Raw genomic sequence first — 23103 nt, forward strand, 5'->3', positions numbered from 1 at the left:
CTGTTTAGTGTCATGCTGGTAACTGGACGTCATGTTATATATATATATATATATATATATATATATATATATATATATATATATATATATATATATATATATATATATAATGTGTGTGTGTGTGTGTGTGTGTGTGTATGTATGTGTATATATAATTTTGGAGTGTGCTGATGGATATTTGTGTTCATCAGCCACAAGTGTTACGAAAGGCAGGCACTGATGTAGGTGAGGTAGGGTGGAGTCAGCGTTCACATTCATTCCAAAGGTGTTCAGTAGGGATGAGATCAGAAAACAACCACATATAGCAGGAAAAGTCAGGTGACCCAATACTTTTGGAAATATAATGTATACCAAGTGTACCACCAAGGCCATATCCCAAACTGTAGGGAGATTCCAGCTCTGTCCTTGAAAACAACTCAAAATTATTGTGATGTTTTTCAAAAGACAAAATTAATGTTAATTAAATTAAGCACTTCGTGTTTTTTGGGTTGACACCAGGGGCGGTTCTAGGATTTAATCTTTAGGGGGTTTAGCCCTCAGTGAGAATTTAAAACAAGAAGAGTTCTATATTATATATTATATGACAACTCTGGTAATAACGAAATTTCACTGCTTTTGGTTGCCGTCTTTGCGGCTTTCCACAGATTAACGTTATAGATAAACGCCTCCAGCTCTGACTGCGCATGCACGCTGCGCGTACCTGTACTTTTCCATTCAAATAAAGCAGATAACTGAAGACGCACTTTTGAAAGACTACAACACACGCGCGTAAAAGCAAAGTTAAAAAAAAAATCGCTCTTGGATCAAACTGATAAATAATTTTCTTTTCCATCGACGACATGTCCTGCATTTTAAAGTAATTTTTATTGTTTATGTATGAAAGTAAAAATTATACTTATAGTTTTTGGGTGGCTGAGATTACAGACAGGGGGCTGAAGCCACCCTAATAAAGTGCTAGAACCGCCCCTGGTTGGCACAATTCGCAACGCATTCGCCAGGAATCCTTTTTGACGCCGGTTATTTAAAACATCTCCCTCATATATGTCCATGTGTGTTCAGGAATGTCCTCGTTATTAGTTATTTTAACATCGGTGACTCCCTCTGAATGAACATTAGCCATTCCTTTTGTAGGCGCTGCTCATTGTTAGCTCCGCTATCCTTAGTCTATGTCTGATAGCCAGTAAATAATACAGTACACCAGTCAAATGGTGAAAAAGCCGCACAATGATAGGATGATAGGCTGGAAGCATCGCTCAATGAGAAGAAATAATACTAAAAGTAACGAGTCCATTTTGAAAATGTAAGAAGTAAAATGTAGAGATATTTGTGTAAAAATGTAATGAGTAAAAGTAAAAAGTTGTCAGAAAAATAAATAGTGTAGTAAAGTACTGATACCAGAAAAATGTACTTAAGTACAGTAACGAAGTATTTTTACTCCGTTACCTCCCACCTCTGCTGTGGGAATTAATTTTGTTGGAAGAATTTAATAATTGTCTCGCGGATCGAGTGGTGGTTTACCTGAACAAACAGAAGGAAACCTCCCTCTCTCAAGTCGCAGTGTTGGCAGATGAGTTTGTGTTAAGTCACAAAAATGTGTTTTCCTCTGCACGATCTGAGACTCGTCTGCCCAGTCACAGTCCCCAACTCCAAACACTAGTTTTCTTAAACATCACAAACAAGACACCTTTAGCACCTAATCCCAGATTAGTGCTGTGCTTTACTTTTTATTTCTAGGCCATGCACTAGGTGCCTATCCAGAACCATGACCTGTTGACAGATCCAGGTCTAAATACTTTCTTTACAGCACTTTCCACACAGAGACATCCAACAATATAATTTTACTATTCAACTATAATAGCAGTGTTCTCTAACACAAATAATAATAAGTTCTCTCAATTTCCACGTGTCCAATCACTCTGATTCCAGCATTGAGGCGGCTCACGGTGAACTCCCGCATCCTCTCACGCTCATTGCCAAGGTGAGGTTAACAGCCTCCAAGGCGCCTGCAGTACGCCTCTTCAGGAGTTCCCTAAAGCAATCCTCAAGTGCAGAATCCTGCGAACAACAACATGAAGTATCACACTGGTAGGCATGGGCAACAGTAAAAAGGTTACACAGTTTATTGTGTTCTGCTGCGCAACAGGACAACACACTCAATGAGGTGCATTGTTGAACTTTCAGTGTCCAGTATGAGAGTGAGAGCAATAAAACCAAATTTAACACACCTGCTCTCCATTCACACCTGAGACCTTGTAACACTAACGAGTCACATGACAGCGGGAAGAGAAAATGGCCCCAATTGGACCCAATTTTGACATTTTCTCTTAGGGGTTTACTCACTTTTGTGCCCAGCAGTTTAGACATTAATGGCTGTGTGTTGAGTTATTTTGAGCAGACAGCATATTTACACTGTTGAAAAAGCTGTACACTCACTACTTTACATTTTAGCAAAGTGTCATTTCTTCAGTGTTGTCACACAAAAAGATGAAATAAAATATTTACGTAAATGTGAGGGGTGTACCCACTTCTGTGAGATACTGTATATTAACTGTTTTTTTTTTCATATTACTATTTCTGTTCATATTACCTTTTCTCTTTGCAGACTCAAAACTGCCACTGTCCAGCAGCAAGAAGATTACCACTGAACACAGGTTGAGGCTGTCTTCCTCCCCATGGCTGAGTGCTGGCCTGAGAGGGACTAGGCCCACGACTTCACCCCTTCCACCACCTTCATCCTAAGAGGCACACTCCTTCCAAAGTTGTCAAAATGGAGGACATTGCTCAGTTACCCAGCTCCATGCTGCCAGGATGTGGGCCTTTTAGACTCCTGCATGCATGTGGACATCAGGGAGGTTCCTGCTGCTGAGGTTTGGTGGGGATTCACTCTCATAAGTGGCTATTCCTGGTAAGCCTAGTGCCCAAACTATCTACTGCAACAAATCCCAATCAGAATTAGGAGCCAGAGAAGACCAAAAAGGGCAACCTTGTATTAACCAAGGCGACTAGTAAGGGCAAACTCAGTTATGAAAAAAACACAGCTAAAGCATTGCTTGAGGCAAGTGCTACAGATATAGGTTGTTTCCCCCCACTTCCTGCATATGGCAATGATGGGGCCTGTCTGTAATTTCCTCATGCTCCTCTGATAAACACATTGCTGGTGTACCTGGCCCACTAGCATTCATCTTGTGGTCACCTAGGTAATACAAATCCTATTTTCCTTTGAGAACACTTCTCCTGGAATATTACCAGGAAACTTGTGATCCTCTTTAGCCAGGTAAGAATTCAAAAAGGACCTTCTCACTGACCAAGGTGTGACCTTTGTCTCTTGACTAATATCTGATCTGTGCAGTTTGTTGCAGTTAAAACACTTTAGGATGTAAAACTACCCCCCACAGACTGATAGATGGGTTAAGAGTTTCAAGCAGATGCTCAAGCATATGTTCTTGTGGGTGGTAGACAAGGAAGGGAAGAACTAGAACTTCTTTCTTCCCTTATGTTCTCTTTGCTTTCAAAGAAACACCGCCACCATTTATGGACTTTAAAACCTTCAAACCCTTCTTTAGAGAATGGCCTCAATTTCTGCCTCATGTGGCATACAAAAACAGCAACGAAGTGATACCTGTTCTCAATCAGCATATGAAGAGGTCCAGGTGGAAAAGCTATGTGTGTGTGTGTGTGTGTGTGTGAGAGAGAGAGAGAGAGAGAGAGAGAGAGAGAGAGAGAGAGAGAGAGAGAGAGATTGACTGGTGGTGTTTATTGTAAGTGTTTGTTGCCTTTTGGACCCCTTTATCATGTGTAATGTTGCTCCCATATATAACAGTTTAGCTCAAACCCAGACATTTTTTAGGGTCATGATTGAGGACAATGTCCTGTCCAGAGACAAGCTGTTTCGTGTTGATGTTTTGTTCAAACCAACCATCGAAAATACCCTCTCTAATGTTTTTTTTTTCATTGGTTGTTGCGTTAAATTTTACCCAGATACAATAGTGCTATTTTCTGATTGGCTGTTGTGTAGCCTCTTTTTTTGATTGGCTGATAAGTGACAGGCTCAACTAAGAATTCCAGGGGAGACGCGCTTGGTTCCTGCCCGGTTCCATAGAGACAGCAGTGCAGACAGATACATTTTGGGTGATGCGGCTTATTAAAAATATGAAAAGTTTTTCTGAGAAATACGATGTGTGGCGGGAGAGCGTGAGAAAAGACCCAAATGTGTGAATGTCACTCTCAATGCGTGAGACTTGACAGCCCTGTAAAGTTACTTTAATCGGAGCCCCATTTTGTACACTTATGACTGTATGACCATTTTCAAAAAATGCTTTAATAACGATTTTGTAAATAATTTCAAACATCATTTCATTTAGTAAGACAAAAAAAAAATCTGTAAATAAGTCTATACTCCAAAAGACACAACAGTAAGTTTAATTATTACTGAGAAAAGTCTCTGGCATAGACAAAAAACTGAATTATGTCACATTGCAAATGTTTCATATAAGGATAGATAGATAGATAGATAGATAGATAGATAGATAGATAGATAGATAGATAGATAGATAGATAGATAGATAGAGGTACAGTTTGTGCATAAAATTCAAGGAGAAATTAAACCTCAGATGTAATTTTACTGTAATATCTTTGTAAATTATGTAAATTGTAATTAACAGAGTTACTAACAATTCAGTTTGGATCACATAACCTCACAGTTGAGTTATATTGCCATATATAAACCCCAGCATATAGAGGCTGAGTGAATGTGGTGTGGACTCTGTGGAGGAGCCTCATGGTGTCGGAGACGCTGTAGAAGGACAGAGTTCCTGCACTGTGATCCACATACACTCCTATTCTGGAGGATGATGGATCTTTGATCACAGTCTTTATGTCACTGTGCCAGAAAGAGACAGAGGAAGAAGAACACTGTAGACTCCAGGACTGACTGTTGCGTCCAAACCCACACTCGTTACCCCCTCCTTTCCTGCTGATCTCTTTATATGACACTGATATGAACACATCTTTACCGCTCCACTCCACCTCCCAGTAACAGCGTCCACACACACTCTCCTTACACAACACCTGAGTCCAGGAGTCAAATCTCTCTGGATGATCGGAGTATCGCTGTTTTGTCTCACTGCATGTCACCACTCTGTTCATTTCAGACAGATTTAGCTGATGATGTACTGTGTTTGGATCCAGAGTCAAATAACAGAAATCTAAAACAACAAAATATCCAGAGGTTAGATGTTAATCACAGGATCTATAATAAGTGTGTGTGAGACACCTGTCTGGGTTTCTAATCTCCTAATGTTGCTCTCTATGAAATATTATAAATAGTATCAAACATCAGTCATCAAATGAAAAATAGATCAGATTTAGATAAACAACACAGATGTTCGGGTAAAATCATCTGAATTGTATGCCTCTTTGTTCTGTGATTAACTTGTCACTTTTCTGTGATTGTTTAACTTGTGCTACTCACGTGTGTGTGTGTGTGTGTGTGTGTGTGTGTGTGTGTGTGTGTGTGTGTGTGTGTGTGTGTGTGTGTGTGTGTGTGTGTGTTGTACACCTACACTGCGTAAAATCCTCTCTGATCTTCAGTTCTGAGGGTAAAATCATCTGAATTGCTGCAGCTGTAGAGACACGGATTTAAAATAAAACAGTTCAAAGCATGAAAAGCAATAGATTCCTTGCTGGTTTCAGACAGGCCTCAACATCACTATCTCGCTGGGCTCATCTTTAGTTCCATTGACTTTGTCTGTCTGCTACATTTTTGATGTCATGTACAAGGCTGACGCTAATTCTTTGTAATTTTCTGCATTCTTGTTCCTGCTAACTTCTTATTTCAGTTTGATGAAATGTATGCCTTTCTTTTCTGTGATCAACTTTTTACTTTTCTGTGATTGTTTAACTTGTGCTACTCACAGATTTGCTCGACTTGTTTTTTCAGTTCTGAAAGAAATTTCCTTGTTCCATCAAACGAGACATGTTGATTGACAGTGAAGCTGGGTGAGTCGTCACATCCAGGAGAAACACAGAGAGACGGGAAACTCTACAGAGAGGAAACACATCATAGAGAAGGAGAAAAGTGGACGAGAGGAACGAATGAATCTCAGACTGAATCAGAACAAAGACACACTTGTGATCTCAGACAGGAATATTTCTTGTTGCTTTTAGGAGGAAACTTTGTGAGTAACAGCGCCCTCTATAGATCAGACAGTGAGTGTTACCTGGAGGAAGTGGATGTCATTGTGTGTGTGTGAAAGCTGCTCCAGCTCAGTTACTCTCCTCTTAAGACCAGCAATCTCCTGCTCCAGTCGATTCAGGAGTTGTTCAGCTCGACTCACTTCAGCTTTCTCCTGAGCTCTGATCAGATCCTTCACCTCCAAGCGCTTTTTCTCCATGGAGCTGATCATCTCAGTAAAGATCCTCTCACTGTCATCCACTGCTGCCTGTGAACGCCTCTTTTAGAACACACACACATTTAAAGATCGACTCTTTATCTCACAGTGACTCTATAATGTGTGTGTTTATGTGAATCTCTCTGTTTCCTCCTCACCTTAATAATATCCACAGTCTGTTTCAGCTCCTGCACCTTCTTCTGCTTCTCCTGGATCTTCTGCTGGGATTTCATCTGATCCTCCTTTACCTAATAAAACACATTTCATTATGTCTGCATCAGGAAATCAGCATGTCAATAATAACTGCAGCTAAAGAGTTAAATTTACTCATGTTCTGCAGAATTATAGTTTTTTTTTAATAATTATAGAATTCTATCTGAAAATAAAAATACAACAAAATGACAACTGTTAACATTGTCTCTGTATGTAAGACGTTTAAAACTAAACAAAATTGCCAACGTCGTTTAACGTCCGTCTACATATTTTTGCTGCACTTTTGCATTGTAAGTTCTGTATTTTGTTTTCTTTTATTTCTTCTGTTTTCTTCTTCGTTTTTCACTCATAGACCCATTCATCCGATTTTTTTCCGTATCATTGATCAAAATGTTGAAAAGCGCATAACTGTAATTTATTTCTTCTTCCTAGTTACTAGTTTCTATAAATCTGTGTTTCTCACGCTGAGTTTCCATGTGACAGAACGTTTTTGTGCCAATGCAAACATTTCAGGTAAACATTCATATCATCAGATGAACCATTTTCCAGTCATCTGCACGGTCCTGTTTCTATGTTTGAGCTCCACAAGCAGCGTCGTGTATTGTGTAAATAGTAACACCCGTCTCCATAGTACTGCTTCACTGTACAGGCAGCGACACGTCTAAAATATGGCAGGTCCATTCACTGGGTTCCTCATTCCAGTATTAGCAGCATGTCTGACAGTTGTTTTCATTCGATCTCAATCTGTATATGCAAAGGTGAAGCCTTGTCCTCTCAACAGTACATACCAATGAGATAACATCATGCACAACACGCCCCCTTAAGACAACTGCTTTTTACCAAGCTTGCAGCCCTTCCCACCTGAGCCATTTTAATAATTCATTGCCCTTTATGTCCCTCAGGCCTCCATAAAACATGTAAATCATTAATCTGTTTAATAAACTGTGTTTGAATACAAAGTACATACATTTATGCAATATGTGCAAATAGAAATTATATAGAAATTTTCTAAAACTATTATAAACTAACAAGTAAAATTAAATAGTTTAAAAATCTAAAAACTGTAAAATGCTCTAAGGAGACTGAATTTTAAGCTCCATCGAGCTGGTCTGACCTGTTTAACACTTGTTTAAGAAATAGTATTAGTTTTGTTAAAGAATAATGACGTCAAGTTCTCACCTGTTTTTCAGTCATTTCTGCCTTATTCGAAACCATATCGTGGCTTTTTGTGTTCATCCTCCGTACACAAGCAACAGATGAAGCTTTGCTCAGCACCACAGTAGATCTTGATTTGTTTGTCTTGATGAGAGCAGAATAGTCTCTTGGAGCTCTGCATTGGCTTCGACAAACCTGTGCTTATTTAAGGTAAGAGAATAATAGTAAGGTTTTAGATGAGCTTCACAACAGGAGGCCAGAGACACCAGTCACAAATTAACAGCTGTACATTTTCTTCCTGTGCAGAAATCTCAGGAGTTGAAATCAACTTTCAGTTACTGTGTATTTTATAGCCTCACACAAAAAGTGGGTGTGGTTTTAAAAAGTGCAGAGGCATAATGAGCTTCTCGGTCACTGAAAAAGTCACATTAATTAAATCCTGCTTTGTTTTTGTTTTGTTTTTTGTTTTTTGTTTTGTTTTTTTGTTTTTTTTCTTGAGCAAATACTTTTATAGGGAAAAAAACCCCAGACAAATTCATGTTACGATAGATTCTAACATTTATTTGACCCAAATTAAGTAAAATTTAATTAAGTAAATCTAATTCTAATTTAAAAAACACCAAAACAGCATCATGTTTTGTTATGCAGATGGCAGAGCTGGATGCAAATGTAGGTTTACTACATTTTTATCACATTTTTCCCCAGTTGTTTACACACTAAAATTGGATCTTGAAACAGTGATCCTAACCCTTTTTGCTCCCCAGACCTGCCCAATCCATTCTGCAGCCCTACTGCTATTTAGAGTTTCATCACTTGGAGGTTGCTTACTGCTGCTAAGGGTGGCTCCCAATGGACAGCCTGGAGATCGCTGTGGATAATGCCACTTGAAGACCACGTAGATGGCTTTGGATTGCAATTGCCATGATCCTTTTTGTGCTTTAAACAGAACTGAACTTCAACAGAAAATAATTCATGTTAAAAGTATAATACATTTTGAAATGATTCTGGTGCTCATACTCATAAGTTGTTCAAAAACTCCTGGTTACACAATTGCACTTGACTGTATATAACACACTTTATTTATATTTACATTATATGGAGACGTCCCTTTTGGGTCTGGTTCCTCACAAGTTTCCTTCCTCACATCATCGCAGGGAAGTTTCCTTAACACAGTTGCCAATGTCTTGCTCATTAGGGATAAATATACATTTTAATTTTAATATATTAGAATTTTTAGCCTGAATTTTTAAAATCACATGAAACTGCATGCAACCAAATCCTTAAACTCATGCAAACATCAGTGTGTTGTTGTTGATCTATTCATACAATGTGTGTGGGTGTGTGTACAGTAGGTGTGTGTGAGTTTAGTGCAAAAGGAGATTCTGGCATTGTGTTTGTGGATTTGTGTTTAGAGTTTTTGGACAATGGACCAAAGATTTTGCAAACATCTGTAAACAATTGGGGAAAAACCGTAAAGAACCAAGCAAACAATCCAATACACAAGCCCAGAACAGACGATCAGCGAATACAGCAAACTGGTGATTGTGAACAGGTGTGTGTAATTACAAATCCAGTTAACTTTGAACGTGTGATTTATTCACTTGGCACACATTGTAGTCCACTTGAGGTGACAACTCATTGGCATAATGACAAAGCCAGGTCTAATCCTAAGGCTCACTTACAGGAGCACCACTCCTCTCTGCTTCATGTCTCAACCATGTTTGTTCTACTCATTGAACTACTGAGAAACCTGAAGAAACCTGAGAATTACTGAGAAACCTGAAAGATCTCTTGGTAAAGAAGACTCTACTTTAAGGCATGTGAAATTAATCAGGCCTTTAGGGGTTACATCAGCTCTGGTTAGGTGTATACTGTGAGCCAGGCAAGCATAGGTTCTTAAAGGTAGTTTTTCATGTAGGATCTAATGATATACGCCTTTATCAGCGCTTATTAAAAGTAACATTGTAGAGGTGTGTAAATAGTGAGGGCGATGTCTCATACTCTAATGCAATTCAACTGCTGGATTTCCAGGTATTGCTCTGAGAACAATTGGGTTTTTATAGACATTTGGAGTAGTTTTGAGGACAAGGCTGGCCTGTTAGGGCAGGATGGCATCCATCCTACTCTGGAAGGTGCTGCTTTCATTTCTAGCATAGCACATAGACGTTAATTTGTCACCCAGGTTTCACAATATTGAGACTGTATCTGTTTCCATAACTAAGCAAAAATGTAGAAACTTTCAGTGTTTTTAGTAACCTGTTTAGCAAAAAAAATGTATTATAGTAAGCCGGCACCTTTGATCTAAAGCTAGGACTGTGTTAGTCTGTAGACAGTATATATATATTAGACTGTAATATTAGACTGTAACATTAGATCTCATGCATCTAAAGCGGTTACTGTCAACAAACGTATTATCAATCAGGAGTTTCATGTACTATGTTTAACAGAAACATGGATTAAATCAAATTATATTGCATTAAATGAAGCTTGTCTGCCCGGTTACAGTTGTATACATCAGCAACGCCTAAAAGGCAGGGGAGGAGGTGTTGCAGTTATTTATGATGGTAATCAAGCATAAAACAAAAATCTATACATAGCTTGTTAATATGTTCTTTGTACTAACAACATGAAGCCACAAAAAAAAAAAAAAAAGAATTTTAGAATTATTTCTACAGACCCAGAGGGCCATATTCTGAATTCTTCTGTGAATTTTTGGAGTTAATTTCAAACCTAAAGCATCAGTTGTTAAAGACTTATTTTTAATTAACTAATATTATTTTTTTAAAATCCAGATAACCCACTGAGAACAGCAGTCACGTCTATCTTAGATTCAGTAAGGCAAATCAGAACGTAATAGGAATAACATTCGGATTAAATATAGAAAATATATTTACATTTACACATACAAACATTCATGGGTGCTACAGCATTGAGGATTATAAATAGTCTCCTAGAGTTATCATTTATGACTGTAACACTGGATCTGACTGATGGCCCATCAGATCATTTAGGGGGTATGGATTAAACCGCTGCCTCTGCCTTGGTGCCCTGCATTGAACTGACATCCTGTCTGGGGTGTGTGTTCAGTTCCCCTTCTCAGATCCAGCTCCAGGGCAAAGAGTTGCTCCAAGTGACGTAATTCTAAGAAAATTCTTAGAAATGTGGGTGTGTTCCCTTTTGATTAAAGAGCAGATCCTAGTAAGGGTTATTAACATTAACATTACATTTATTGCATTTTTATACAGATGTTAGTGCATCTCTAATATGATCGGTCACAAATGTAAACCCTATACGATATAGACTCAAATAACATAGAGACAAATTTAAGGCTTATAATTGACCAGATTTTAAAACCAGTTCATTTTATTGAACAATAAATCACAAGAATGCATCTAAAAGAATGTCATACCTAGTAACAGGGTTTATCGCCGCCTCCTCTCTAGTTGTTCTATATTCCTTGCTCAGAGTTGCACTGAGATTGGTCCTGAATCACTCTTAAGATAAGAGTTCAAGTTTAGATTAATTTCGTTCTAGAATTTTTAAGCTAAGTTAGGAGCTCTCTCAGAGCATTTTTAAAATCTTTGTGAAAATGGGTCCTGATGTTTTGTGTAATGTCAAAGTATGGCAAAGAACGAACATTACACTTAGGTTCTGTAGCTAGGAGGAAATAACATTTCCATAAAGAAAAGTAAAATATGTATAAAAGTAAACAATATACTATGGTTTATTGAAATCACAGTAAACAGTACCATCAAATCAGGCCAAAGAGTACCAATGCTGAACCTTAGTCTAATTTAGCTAAATTAAATATATAAGGAAGGTCAGAAATAACAATGGCTCGAATTAGAAACTTTATAAATGTTATTTATAAAATTGGCCGAATGTTTACAGCAGCATAATTACGCATTGAAGCCTGAGATGGCGATTCCTATCATTCCTGCTGTTCAGTACTTAAACAGAGCCAAATTCATTCATCCAGGCCTCATATTTTTTCAGGTCGGCAGCAGAAACGGACTTGGAGATCTTTTTAAGAGCAATTTCAAAGTCCTCCATAGTGACAGGCATCTGCAGCTCTTCTTTAGATAGCGCTCGGATCTCCTCTGGGCTCAAGCCTTGAATCCTCCAACGCATTGCCATCATGGATGCACCTCTGAGTACACAAACACATATTGTTAATTGCTTTTGTTAAATATGATAATTCAGTAAATTTGGGTTGTTAGATGAACATACCTTATACCTACAGTACATTCACTCTCAGTCGTTTTATCTCAAGTTCACCTTGGAAGTATGTAGACTATACAGCAAAATGTATATGGACACCCGATCACATCTATATCTGATTTTTGAACATATCAGCACAGATTTATTCCTCTTTGCTGTTACAATAAGCTCCACACTTCTGGGAAGACTTTTTACTAGATTTTTGACAAAACATCAGATTTACATTTTCTCTGGTTTTCACTGGATGGACTGTGAAATAGAAGAACTTTCATTTTATCTCAAACTCCAAGAGCTTTTTTGCTTTTCCTGTTTGCCTAGGACAGGGGTCGGCAACCTTAAACACCCAAAGAGCCATTTGGACCCGTTTCCCTCAGAAAAAAAAACCACAAGGAGCCACAAAACCCTTTTAACATCTAAAATGAAGAGAACGCTGCATATATCGTTTTTTTTTTACCTTTATGGAAAGTACAGTACAGAAAAAACTGCAATATGTTCATTTATGAAATCAATGAACTGCTAACGAGTAAACAAAATTTTATTTCTGCAAGCAAATAAAAAATATTTAACAGTTTGAACTAACCTTAAGAAAAAGACGCTGAGTTGAAGGTTACTTTAATTGTTCAATGACTAATTGAATCCTCTTCGTATTCTTGACCAGGGCTCTCAAGTTTTGAAGACAGGCAAGCGTGACATCTCCAACCCCAATTTTTTCATTGGTTGTTGCGTTAAATCTTTCACAGATAGTGCTATTTTCTGATTGGCTATTGTGTAGCATTTTTTTGATTGGCGGATAAGTGTCTCTCCTGTGGGCCCACCACCTGCAGGAGAAACCGTAAGGGGTTGGTGCAATGTGGATTGGGTGGCAGTCGAAGGCGGGAGCCTCGGCGACCCAAACTCCGGACACGGAATCTGACTCTAGGGCATCTGTTTCGGATGCCTCCTGGACGCCTCCCTGGGGAGGTGTTCCGGGCAGTCCAACTGGGAGGAGGCCCCGGGGAAGACCTAGGACACGCTGGAGGGACTATGTCTCTCGGCTGGCCTGGGAATGCCTCGGTATTCCCCCAGAAGATCTGGAGGAAGTGTCTGGGGAGAGGGAAGTCTGGGTGTCCCTGCTTAGACTGCTGCCCCCGCGACCCGGCCCCAGATAAGCGGTAGAAAATGGATGGATGGATGATAAGTGGCAGGCTCGACTAAGAACTCCAGGAGAAACTTTTGATTCCTGCCCGGTTCCATAGAGACAGCGGTGTGGGCTGATACATTTTGGGTGCCACGGCTTATTAAATATATGATAAATAGTCAAAAAGTTTTTCTAGGTGAGAAATACGATGTGTGATGGGAGAGCGTGACAAAAGACCCAAATGTGTGACTGTCACTCTCAATGCGTCACATTTGACAGCCCTGCATGACATCAAAATTTTAACTTGCCAGCTGCAGCAAACCAAAACTGCGTCTGCTTCTGTGTCGGATTTCGCAAGTCGGCAGTTATGACACATATTTTGAGCGACAAAACTAACTAACTAAAATAAGATATATTTAAATTAAATATTTATTTTCCAAATCTACAGGGAGCCGTAGCAGAGGGATGAAAGAGCCACTTGCGGCTCCGGAGCCGTGGGTTGCCGACCCCTGGCCTAGGAGATGGACGAGTTTTGAGCAAGCTTTATTAAAGATATTGTAAATACTCAGCAGGTTGCAAACTATTCATCGATCACCATCTACTCGATCTACCGCATAACGTTATACTAACCTGTATACCAAATGTATGCCTTCATCATGATGTACCTGCAAATGTTGGTGATGTCATCACCAGAGTAGTCCTCCGTCTTCTCAGCAATGGTGGGTAAGTCAACATCAGGAGACAATTCCACCTCCTTTAGGCTAATCCTGAGCAGATCCACTCGCCCTTTTACTAAAGAGAGCAGTTACATGTAATGGGTATAAAATATTAGCTGCAGTTTGAATGAACTCGTTCTATAAGTAAGAAAATAGGGCACAAGAAATAATTTGGATCGTTCCACGTCTCGAAGCTACAAGAGATCCCCAAGCCAATTAAGATGATCATTAAGTTTTTCAGTATTGGCTCACATTTTTTTTAAAAATCCAGATAACCCACTGAGAACAGCAGTCACGTCTATATTAGATTCAGTAAGGCAAATCAGAACGTAATAGGAATAACATTCGGATTAAATATAGAAAATATATTTACATTTACTCATACAAACATTCATGGGTGCTACAGCATTGAGGATTATAAATAGTCTCCCAGAGTTATCATTTATGACTGTATCACTGGATCTGACCGATGGCCCATCAGATCATTTAGGAGGTTGTGGATTAAACCGCTGCCTCTGCCTTGGTGCCCTGCATTGACCTGACATCCTGTCTGGGGTGTGTGTTCAGTTCCCCTTCTCAGATCCAGCTCCAGGGCAAAGAGTTGCTCCTAGTGACGTAATTCTAAGAAAATTCTTAGAAATGTGGGTGTGTTCACATTTTGATTAAAGAGCAGATCCTAGTAAGGGTTATTAACATTAACATTACATTTATTGCATTTGTATACAGATGTTAGTGCATCTCTAATATGATCGGTCACAAATGTAAACCCTATACGATATAGACTCAAATAACATAGAGACAAATTTAAGGCTTATAATTGACCAGATTTTAAAACCAGTTCATTTTATTGAACAATAAATCACAAGAATGCATCTAAAAGAATGTCATACCTAGTAACAGGGTTTATCGCCGCCTCCTCTCTAGTTGTTCTATATTCCTTGCTCAGAGTTGCACTGAGATTGGTCCTGAATCACTCTTAAGATAAGAGTTCAAGTTTAGATTAATTTAATTCTAGAATTTTTAAGCTAAGTTAGGAGCTCTCTCAGAGCATTTTTAAAATCTTTATGAATATGGGTCCTGATGTTTTGTGTAATGTCAAAGTATGGCAAAGAACGAACATTACACTTAGGTTCTGTAGCTAGGAGGAAATAACATTTCCATAAAGAAAAGTAAAATATGTATAAAAGTAAACAATATACTATGGTTTATTGAAATCACAGTAAACAGTACCATCAAATCAGGCCAAAGAGTACCAATGCTGAACCTTAGTCTAATTTAGCTAAATTAAATATATAAGGAATGTCAGAAATAACAATGGCTCGAATTAGAAACTTTATAAATGTTATTTATAAAATTGGCTGAATGTTTACAGCAGCATAATTACGCATTGAAGCCTGAGATGGCGATTCCTATCATTCCTGCTGTTCAGTACTTAAACAGAGCCAAATTCATTCATCCAGGCCTCATATTTTTTCAGGTCAGCAGCAGAAACGGACTTGGAGATCTTTTTAAGAGCAATTTCAAAGTCCTCCATAGTGACAGGCATCTGCAGCTCTTCTTTAGATAGCGCTCGGATCTCCTCTGGGCTCAAGCCTTGAATCCTCCGACGCATTGCCATCATGGATGCATCTCTGAGTACACAAACACATATTTTGTTAAATATGATAATTCAGTAAATTTGGGTTGTTAGATGAACATACCTTATACCTACATTCACTCTCAGTCGTTTTATCTCAAGTTCACCTTGGAAGTATGTAGACTATACAGCAAAATGTATATGGAAACCCGATCACATCTATATCTGATTTTTGAACATATCAGCACAGATTTATTCCTCTTTGCTGTTACAATAAGCTCCACACTTCTGGGAAGACTTTCTACTAGATCTTTGACAAAACATCAGATATACATTTTCTCTGGTTTTCACTGGATGGACTGTGAAATTGAAGAACTTTCGTTTTATCTCAAACTCCAAGAGCTTTTCCTGTTTGCCTAGGAGATGGACGAGTTTCGAGCAAGCTTTATAAAAGATATTGTAAATACTCAGCAGGTTGCAAACTATTCATCGATCACCATCTACTGGATCTACCGCGTAACGTTATACTAACCTGTATACCAAATGTATGCCTTCATCATGATGTACCTGCAAATGTTGGTGATGTCAGCACCAGAGTAGTCCTCCGTCTTCTCAGCAATGGTGGGTAAGTCAACATCAGGAGACAATTCCACCTCCTTCAGGCTAATCCTGAGCAGATCCACTCGCCCTTTTACTGAAGAGAGCAGTTACATGTAATGGGTATAAAATATTAGCTGCGGTTTGGATGAACTCGTTCTATAAGTAAGAAAATAGGGCACAAGAAATAATTTGGATTGTACCAGTGGGCAGTGGAATATAGATCCTCTTTTCCAGCCTTCTCCTCAAGGCTTCGTCTATGTCCCAGGGAAAGTTTGTTGCAGCCAGAACCATCACCATTTTAGAGGGGTCATCATTTTCTGTTGCACCTCCTACACCTGCGCAATGAATTTGAGGTTATATTTAAAAAACTAGAACCTGAACCTCAAGCTGCTGATCTGCTCATCCATCTTACCATCCATCTGCACCAGAAGCTCAGATTTTACTCTGCGGCTTGCTTCGTGTTCATCTGACGTTCCACGTCTCCCGCAAATCGAGTCGATTTCATCGATGAATATAGTGGTCGGGGCATAAAATCGAGCCTGTTGAAAAGAAGTGTTTGTTTGTAGAGAAGCTACAAGAGATCCCCAAGCCAATTAAAGATGATCATTAAGTTTTTCAGTATTGGATCACATTGTAAGTAACATTTTAAGCTAAAATTAATTGAAAAAGCCTGATTTGCCTTGAGATTGTATAAAATTCACAAAAGTCTTACTAACATATGGTCATTAATATTGTAGGGCTTCGTTACCATTTCGAAGAGCAGCCGAACAAGTTTCTCTGACTCTCCCCGGTACTTGGATGTAAGTGTGGAGGATGAGACATTGAAGAAAGTGGTACCACACTCGGTAGCTACAGCTTTAGCCAACATGGTCTTGCCTGTACCTGGAGGTCCAACCATCAGTACACCCTGGCACATTGTACAGAACAACAATGACACACTTGACAAACATACTGGGGCAATTATTATAGAGAAATACATTGATTATAAAAGAACACCAAGTGTAAACTAATGAGGGAGAACCACCAAGTGGATTTCACCCAATATGTATGTGCTTATTGCCAGTGATTCATAAAACCCTTGCCGCAACCTGTTCACGTTAATCTTACGATTTCTTACCTGCATTAAGTATTTGAATAGTTGTGTGCCATGCAAAACATAGTATATATCTGTTCTAACATATTCACCTTCCATGGGCGCCGTATGCCTTTGAAGAAATCTGGCATCCACATCGGCAAAACCACGGCTTCCCGTAGCAGTTTCTTGGCATCCTCCAGATCTGCTATATCATTCCTACATGAATCAAGATTCAACAGTCTGTATGACTAACAGTCCAATATGGCATTTTTTTTAATCATTGCAGTGATTGACAGCTGTAACAAATTGTACAGGAATCTAATTTTGAAATTCACAGAGAAGAAAAAAAAATCAACAGATTTGTTGAATACAGTGTTGCACAGTATAATTGCACATTTTTCCTATTTCTTTCTCCTACCAGAAAATACCATTGATCTCAGATGTGCATACTTTCTTATCAGGAGACAAGACTGTGTTTATGAACATGTCCATGTTAATGAATGAATATCTTTGTGTGATGGTTAATATGAAGCTCATATGTTCTTCTCTACAAGGGGTTAATAAATTCTCAAAAAAAAAAAGGTGAGTTTTTTTCTACACAATCGTTTGTATCTTCAGAGTAAATGGTGATATCAAACCCATTTCTGCTCTCTGAGATGCTCCATGTGCTTGCTCAGATTTTATCTTCAACACAAAAATTCAGTGTAAGATTGCACAAGTCTCACACGGAAAGAACAACAGAGTCCTGACTCATTTGAGATCAGACTCACAGACACAACATTCTCTTCTTTATTCTGGAATGAAAACGTCCTATAAGTATATTTCCATTCCGTGAAATGCCAATGAACGGGTAAAGAAAAAGAAAAAATAGACAGGCAATTTTTGTTAATGTGCATAATGTGTTAATGTGCACGATCTTTATCATCCAGGATTTAGTTTTTCTGTTTTCATATAGAAAAAAATGCCTAACAAAAGCAATTCCTATGTAACTACTGGACCACAAGGACGTATACAGAAGGAACTTTAGTAAAGTTTGCTTATTAATAGTTTTATAGTTGTCCAAAAGAGGTTCTTTAATTTTTTTTTACCAGTGGATATTAGGATTTCTTGACACGATGTCTCTCTCCAAATTATTAACCAAGTCACTGTCATAACCTGCATCATCAAATTTCTTTAACTCTCCTTCTGCTGCCCCCTCCTGGACATTCTTACCCTGAAAGGGACAAAAACAACATGGTCAGAATTAATATAGTCTACAGACATGCAGTATAGTAAAGCTAAGATTATGTCTTGATAAAGTTTACCTATAATTCTAAAATTCTATATAATATGTCTATAATTTAAGCAGGATTTTGGGACAGTTTGGGTCACCAGAGAGTTGATGCATTTAAATTCAGTACACAGCCTGACAAAGATTTCCTCTTATGATTAATTTTATCTTCTATGACACGTTCACATCTGGCCATTCTGACCTGAAATTGCTGTTAAATATAAGACTTTTTTTGCTAACCTTCTCTTCATTAACTCTAGGATTGCGGGGGTCACGGCCAGCAGGTCGATCTGATTTCGAACTTGGTTGGCCCTTTCCTGCAGCGCCTCGGACAGGACACTCTTTACGCTGGGCCTTCGCACCAGTGTTTGGCCTTTTCACTTGAACAGGTATCCTGGGATTCAGAAACCAAATGACAAGCAGATATATGGATGATATTACAGATAAAACAGTGTCACAGGGCCACAATAAATGTTCCTTAGCGCTGCTTAAGTTTAATGTCATTCTAGCCACCTACAAATGTACAGTAGGATGAAAAAAAACATCCTCTTTGTCATATCTGCAATATATTATAGAGAGGTAAATGAATTACCAATCAGCAATCAATTTAATACGTGTCTGATGCAATTGCACTGTTTTAACACCAGAGGGCCCAGTCTGTGCAGCCCATACAGTTAGCATACACATACATATACAGAGAGAGAGAGAGAGAGAGAGAGAGAGAGAGAGAGCAGACTGGTCAAAATGACTCAGGTGCTGCTACAGAACTCATCATGATCATCTTCAGCAGGTCACAGACTTTGTTTATTTAATACAGTTTGCAGGAGGATTAATAAATGCATTAATCTCTTTATTTTTAATGAAGGGTGAACTGTTATGCATTTTGTTTTACCATATTAAAACATTACTTATATAAATTATTGTTTATGATTCTGAAGTACAAATTGAGTCTGCATTTGAATTCATTCCATTGAATCATGAACAGAGTCATTAATCATGAACACCCCTAATAAATAGTATACATCACATTTCTATCATGCTTTTTTATACCGGCCATCAGATCCTTCAGCTTGTTATAGCTGGTTTGATCTGACTGATATACCTGCCTAAGATAAAGGCACTTGAGCAGCTGGACGTAGTCAAAGTTAGTGTAGATCAGCACCTGATCTGTACTACCTGTGCTCAACAGGGGTGGGGGGTGGCCACACTGCAGGGTCCGATATGTAGTCCTCTGGTCGATTACTGAGAACATCAACTGGTTTTTCCATCTTGAAACTCTCCAGAGTGTTTACAATGCTTTTGACCTGTTCATATTCCTCCACCAGCTCCTGTCTAATCTGGATCCAAACATGTAACACAGTGGCATGAGATCGGTAAAAAATGTTTGTAAGACATACATATATATATATATATATATATATATATATATATATATATATATATATATATATATATATATATATATATACATACACATATATATATACAGATAATATATAAACTGAATGTAAAACCGATATAGTGTCAATGTACACCGGTGGCAATTCTACAAGCCTTTGGGGCTGTTATCTTTGGATATTCCCTCAATCTGTGCATCAGTATCAGGGGTATATTCTGGTGATTGTGAAGTTGAAGAAACCACTCCTGTTTTTAATCATAGGGCCAATCAGTCACAATAACACAATACTACAACATATAATATCCATCCACACATCCATCCATATGCTGTACTGCTTTTCCTATGAAGCATTGTAAGGAGCCTGGAAGTGGGGAAGACCCTAGACACCCAACCCATCACACAAACACACACCACAGAAAATTAAGAAATCAAACCCAACATCAGAGGTGCGAGTCACACGTGAATACCACCAAGTCATCGTGCTTCCCAAAGTATAATATATAATAGATCATATATATAAATGGACAACTGGTGGCACTGTTGTACTTTGTAGGACATTTTGCTTTCTTGACAGTGACAATGATGACAGCCACTGGACAATAGAGCTCACTGAATGGTGTGTGTGTGTGTGTGTGTGTGTGTGTGTGTGTGTGTGTGTGTGTGTGTGTGTGTGTGTGTGTGTGTGTGTGTGTGTGTGTCTTACTTGCTGCCATTTGAACTTTAGTGCAGGATCTTTAAGAGACTGACAGTGCTTTTGGATCTGTTGTAGAACACCCTGGTAGTACACCATCGAAGAGTCATAGTTCCCGAGCAGTGCATATTCCCTTCCCTTTTTCGTATTATTACAAATCTCGGCCAAATTCATCCTGGAAAAATATCTCAGTTAGTACTTGACATAAAAACCTGATTTAAGATTGCTTGACTGAAGATAAGATAAGATAAGATAAGATAAGATAAGATAAGATAAGATAAGATAAGATAAGATGTACCTTTATTCATCCCACAGTGGAATTTTTTTATGTTAGAGCAGCACAGAAACTTACTTATATATACAGTACAGTGTATAAATACAAAAGAAAAGAAGAAAGCAGTTCGGTAGTTACACTTTCGAACAAATTGCACTAGATAATATTACACAGTTTAAAAATGGTTTTATTGCACAGTTGCTATTGCACAAAAATGTAAGTTACTGTTATGGCACAGTTTAAAAAAACAGTAACAACAGTGTGCATTATAGAGACTGGTTCACTGGGAGCGGCTCTGATTATACAGTCTAATAGCAGCATGGAGAAAAGACCTTCAGTAAGGCTTCAGACACTTAGGATGTAACAGTCTATGAGTGAAGGAGCTGCTTAAAGATGAAACTGTTTTGTACAGGAGGTGAGAGTCGTTCTTCATCAATGATGGCAGCTACCATCTTACTTTCTCCCACCTCTTGTACAGTGTCCAGGGGAATCCCCAGAACTCAGAAAAGTATGTAGAAAATATTAGATAAACTATTTGAATTTTTTTTTTAGAAATGTACATGCATTATTATTATTATTATTATTATTATTATTATTATTATTATTATTATTGTTGTTGTTGTTGTTGCTGTTGTTATTCTTATGATTATTATTATTAGAAGCTTATATTATTATTATAATAATAACAATAATAATTATTATTATTATTAGAAGCTTATATTATTATTATAATTATAATAATAATAACAATACTACTACTACTACTACTACTACTACTAATAATAATAATAATAATAAGTATTATTATTATAACAACAATAATAATAACAATAATTATTATTATTGTTATTATTGTTGTTGTTGTTATGATTATTATTATGATTGTTATGATTATTAAAAGCTGATATTATGATTATTATTATCATTATTAGAAGCTGATATAATAATAACAACAATAACGATAATAATAATCATTATTATTATTATTATTATTATTATTATTATTATTATTATTATTATTATTATTATAAGCTGATATGCATCCAATCAGGTATTTATATTAGTGACAACAGATAAAGCCCCAACTTTCCTATCATTACTCTGTCTCCTGGAGCTGATGTGAAATAAGTGTTTGTTACTAACAACATCACTTCCCATCTGAAGCACCAGACCAGGCCTCCGCAGGGATTAATACAGCATTAATACCGAGTTCACAAACAAAATAACGACTATTAAACAATCGTGCAAACTTCTGAACATAAAACGCGTTACATTGCATCTCTGAACGCGAACAAACAATGTTATTACCTTGATGTGAACTATCGTGCAGCTCACAGCTCGCGCAGCTCTGACGTTACCATGGAGACACGTGAAACAAGCGAAAGATTAGTGACGCAGAACCGATAATATGGACAGCCAATGGGATTTATTTACACGCCAGTTAGTGCGACGTGATGTAAAACATTCTGATATTAATGACACCTGAAGCTGAGAATCATAAAATATTAGACATTAGATTTTAATTCGTTTTTTTCCCTGTAGATTTTGGGTTTCCGGTGTGGTGCCAAAATTTTCAAACACTTCCGCTTCATAAATGATTCTGTTTCCGGCTCGTTTTATATAAAGTGTTTATGCAATATTGATTTTATACAGAGACAACAAGATGAGATAAAAAAAAATACAGCTTATTGAAAATACTCTCACTGTCAAATGCTGCTTCCTGTGAACGCCTCTGTTATAACACACATATTAGATTAAATTCCATTTATAGATCAGCTCTTTTTTTTTTTTTTTTTGACTGTGACATTATATTACAGTCAAGTAATTCTTAGCTCATTCTGAGAACAAGTCAAATGTTTTATTATTTCGGACTCAAGAGCTTTCATTCATTCATTCATTTCCTACTGCTTATCTGAACTACCTCGGGTCACGGGAAGCCTGTGCCTATCTCAGGCGTTATCGGGCATCAAGGCAGGATAAACTCTGGACGGAGTGCCAACCCATCACAGGGCACACACACTCTAATTCACTCACGCAATCACACATTACAGACAATTTTCCAGAGATTAAATATTAAATATTATTAAATATTTATTTTCCAAATCTACAGGGATCTGCAGCAGAGGGATGAAAGAGCCACTTGAGGCTCCGGAGCCGCGGGTTGCCAACCCCTGAACTAGAAGTTGGCGCTTCTGTATGATGTGCCTCTTACACGGTTATTTTACCTTCTCTCCTTGTAAATTCTGTGCTTTTTTCTTTTAGGTTTTCTTGCTTAATTTGTGGTGTTCCTTATCTGAGAGTGATTAAAGAATTCATTTGTTGCTCAACAGCACTTTATTCATTTATTTTTAACTATTAATAAATCTGTCAGTACAAACTACCAAGGGTTACATTTCAGAAGAGAACA

General features: G+C 37.9%; 2 protein-coding genes and 1 long non-coding RNA gene across 3 annotated transcripts; all 3 read right to left on the reverse strand.

Moving 5' to 3' along the window:
- Nucleotides 1-1823: 1823 nt before the first annotated feature.
- LOC125145865 lies at nt 1824-3559 on the reverse strand. Its single transcript, XR_007144328.1, has 2 exons — nt 2588-3559; nt 1824-2055 (listed from the first exon to the last, which is right to left on the reverse strand). It is a non-coding gene; the product is annotated as an uncharacterized LOC125145865 (long non-coding RNA).
- A 781-nt stretch (nt 3560-4340) lies between these two features.
- Nucleotides 4341-8088, reverse strand: LOC113661705 (tripartite motif-containing protein 16-like). Its single transcript, XM_027176119.2, has 6 exons — nt 7782-8088; nt 6548-6637; nt 6219-6452; nt 5914-6040; nt 5562-5621; nt 4341-5204 (listed from the first exon to the last, which is right to left on the reverse strand). The coding sequence occupies exons 1-6, from the start codon at nt 7836-7838 to the stop codon at nt 4675-4677; spliced, it is 1098 nt and encodes a 365-aa protein (XP_027031920.1). The 5' UTR covers nt 7839-8088; the 3' UTR covers nt 4341-4674.
- A 3369-nt stretch (nt 8089-11457) lies between these two features.
- On the reverse strand, nt 11458-22278 carry katnal1 (katanin p60 subunit A-like 1). Its single transcript, XM_027176114.2, has 12 exons — nt 22005-22278; nt 20435-20597; nt 19509-19669; nt 18573-18726; nt 18151-18275; nt 17173-17278; nt 16736-16894; nt 16400-16526; nt 16188-16322; nt 15955-16081; nt 13761-15442; nt 11458-11907 (listed from the first exon to the last, which is right to left on the reverse strand). Exons 2-11 carry the CDS (start codon nt 20594-20596, stop codon nt 15244-15246), a joined length of 1455 nt encoding a protein of 484 aa, XP_027031915.2. The 5' UTR covers nt 20597; nt 22005-22278; the 3' UTR covers nt 11458-11907; nt 13761-15243.
- Nucleotides 22279-23103: the final 825 nt, after the last annotated feature.

The sequence above is a fragment of the Tachysurus fulvidraco genome, chromosome 11, assembly GCF_022655615.1.
Source record: "Tachysurus fulvidraco isolate hzauxx_2018 chromosome 11, HZAU_PFXX_2.0, whole genome shotgun sequence".
Classification (NCBI taxonomy): domain Eukaryota; kingdom Metazoa; phylum Chordata; class Actinopteri; order Siluriformes; family Bagridae; genus Tachysurus; species Tachysurus fulvidraco.

Coding starts and splice junctions, on each gene's coding strand:
- LOC113661705 (XM_027176119.2), bottom strand. CDS start 7,838: ATGAACACAAAAAGCCACGATATGGTTTCGAATAAGGCAGAAATGACT. Junction 6,638..7,781: donor CAGAAATGACTGAAAAACAG/GTGAGAACTTGA, acceptor GTGTTTTATTAG/GTAAAGGAGGATCAGATGAA. Junction 5,622..5,913: donor AAAACAAGTCGAGCAAATCT/GTGAGTAGCACA, acceptor GTGTCTCTACAG/CTGCAGCAATTCAGATGATT.
- katnal1 (XM_027176114.2), bottom strand. CDS start 20,596: ATGAATTTGGCCGAGATTTGTAATAATACGAAAAAGGGAAGGGAATAT. Junction 19,670..20,434: donor TAAAGTTCAAATGGCAGCAA/GTAAGACACACA, acceptor GTTTGGATCCAG/ATTAGACAGGAGCTGGTGGA. Junction 17,279..18,150: donor AGAAATCCTAATATCCACTG/GTAAAAAAAAAT, acceptor TGATTCATGTAG/GAATGATATAGCAGATCTGG.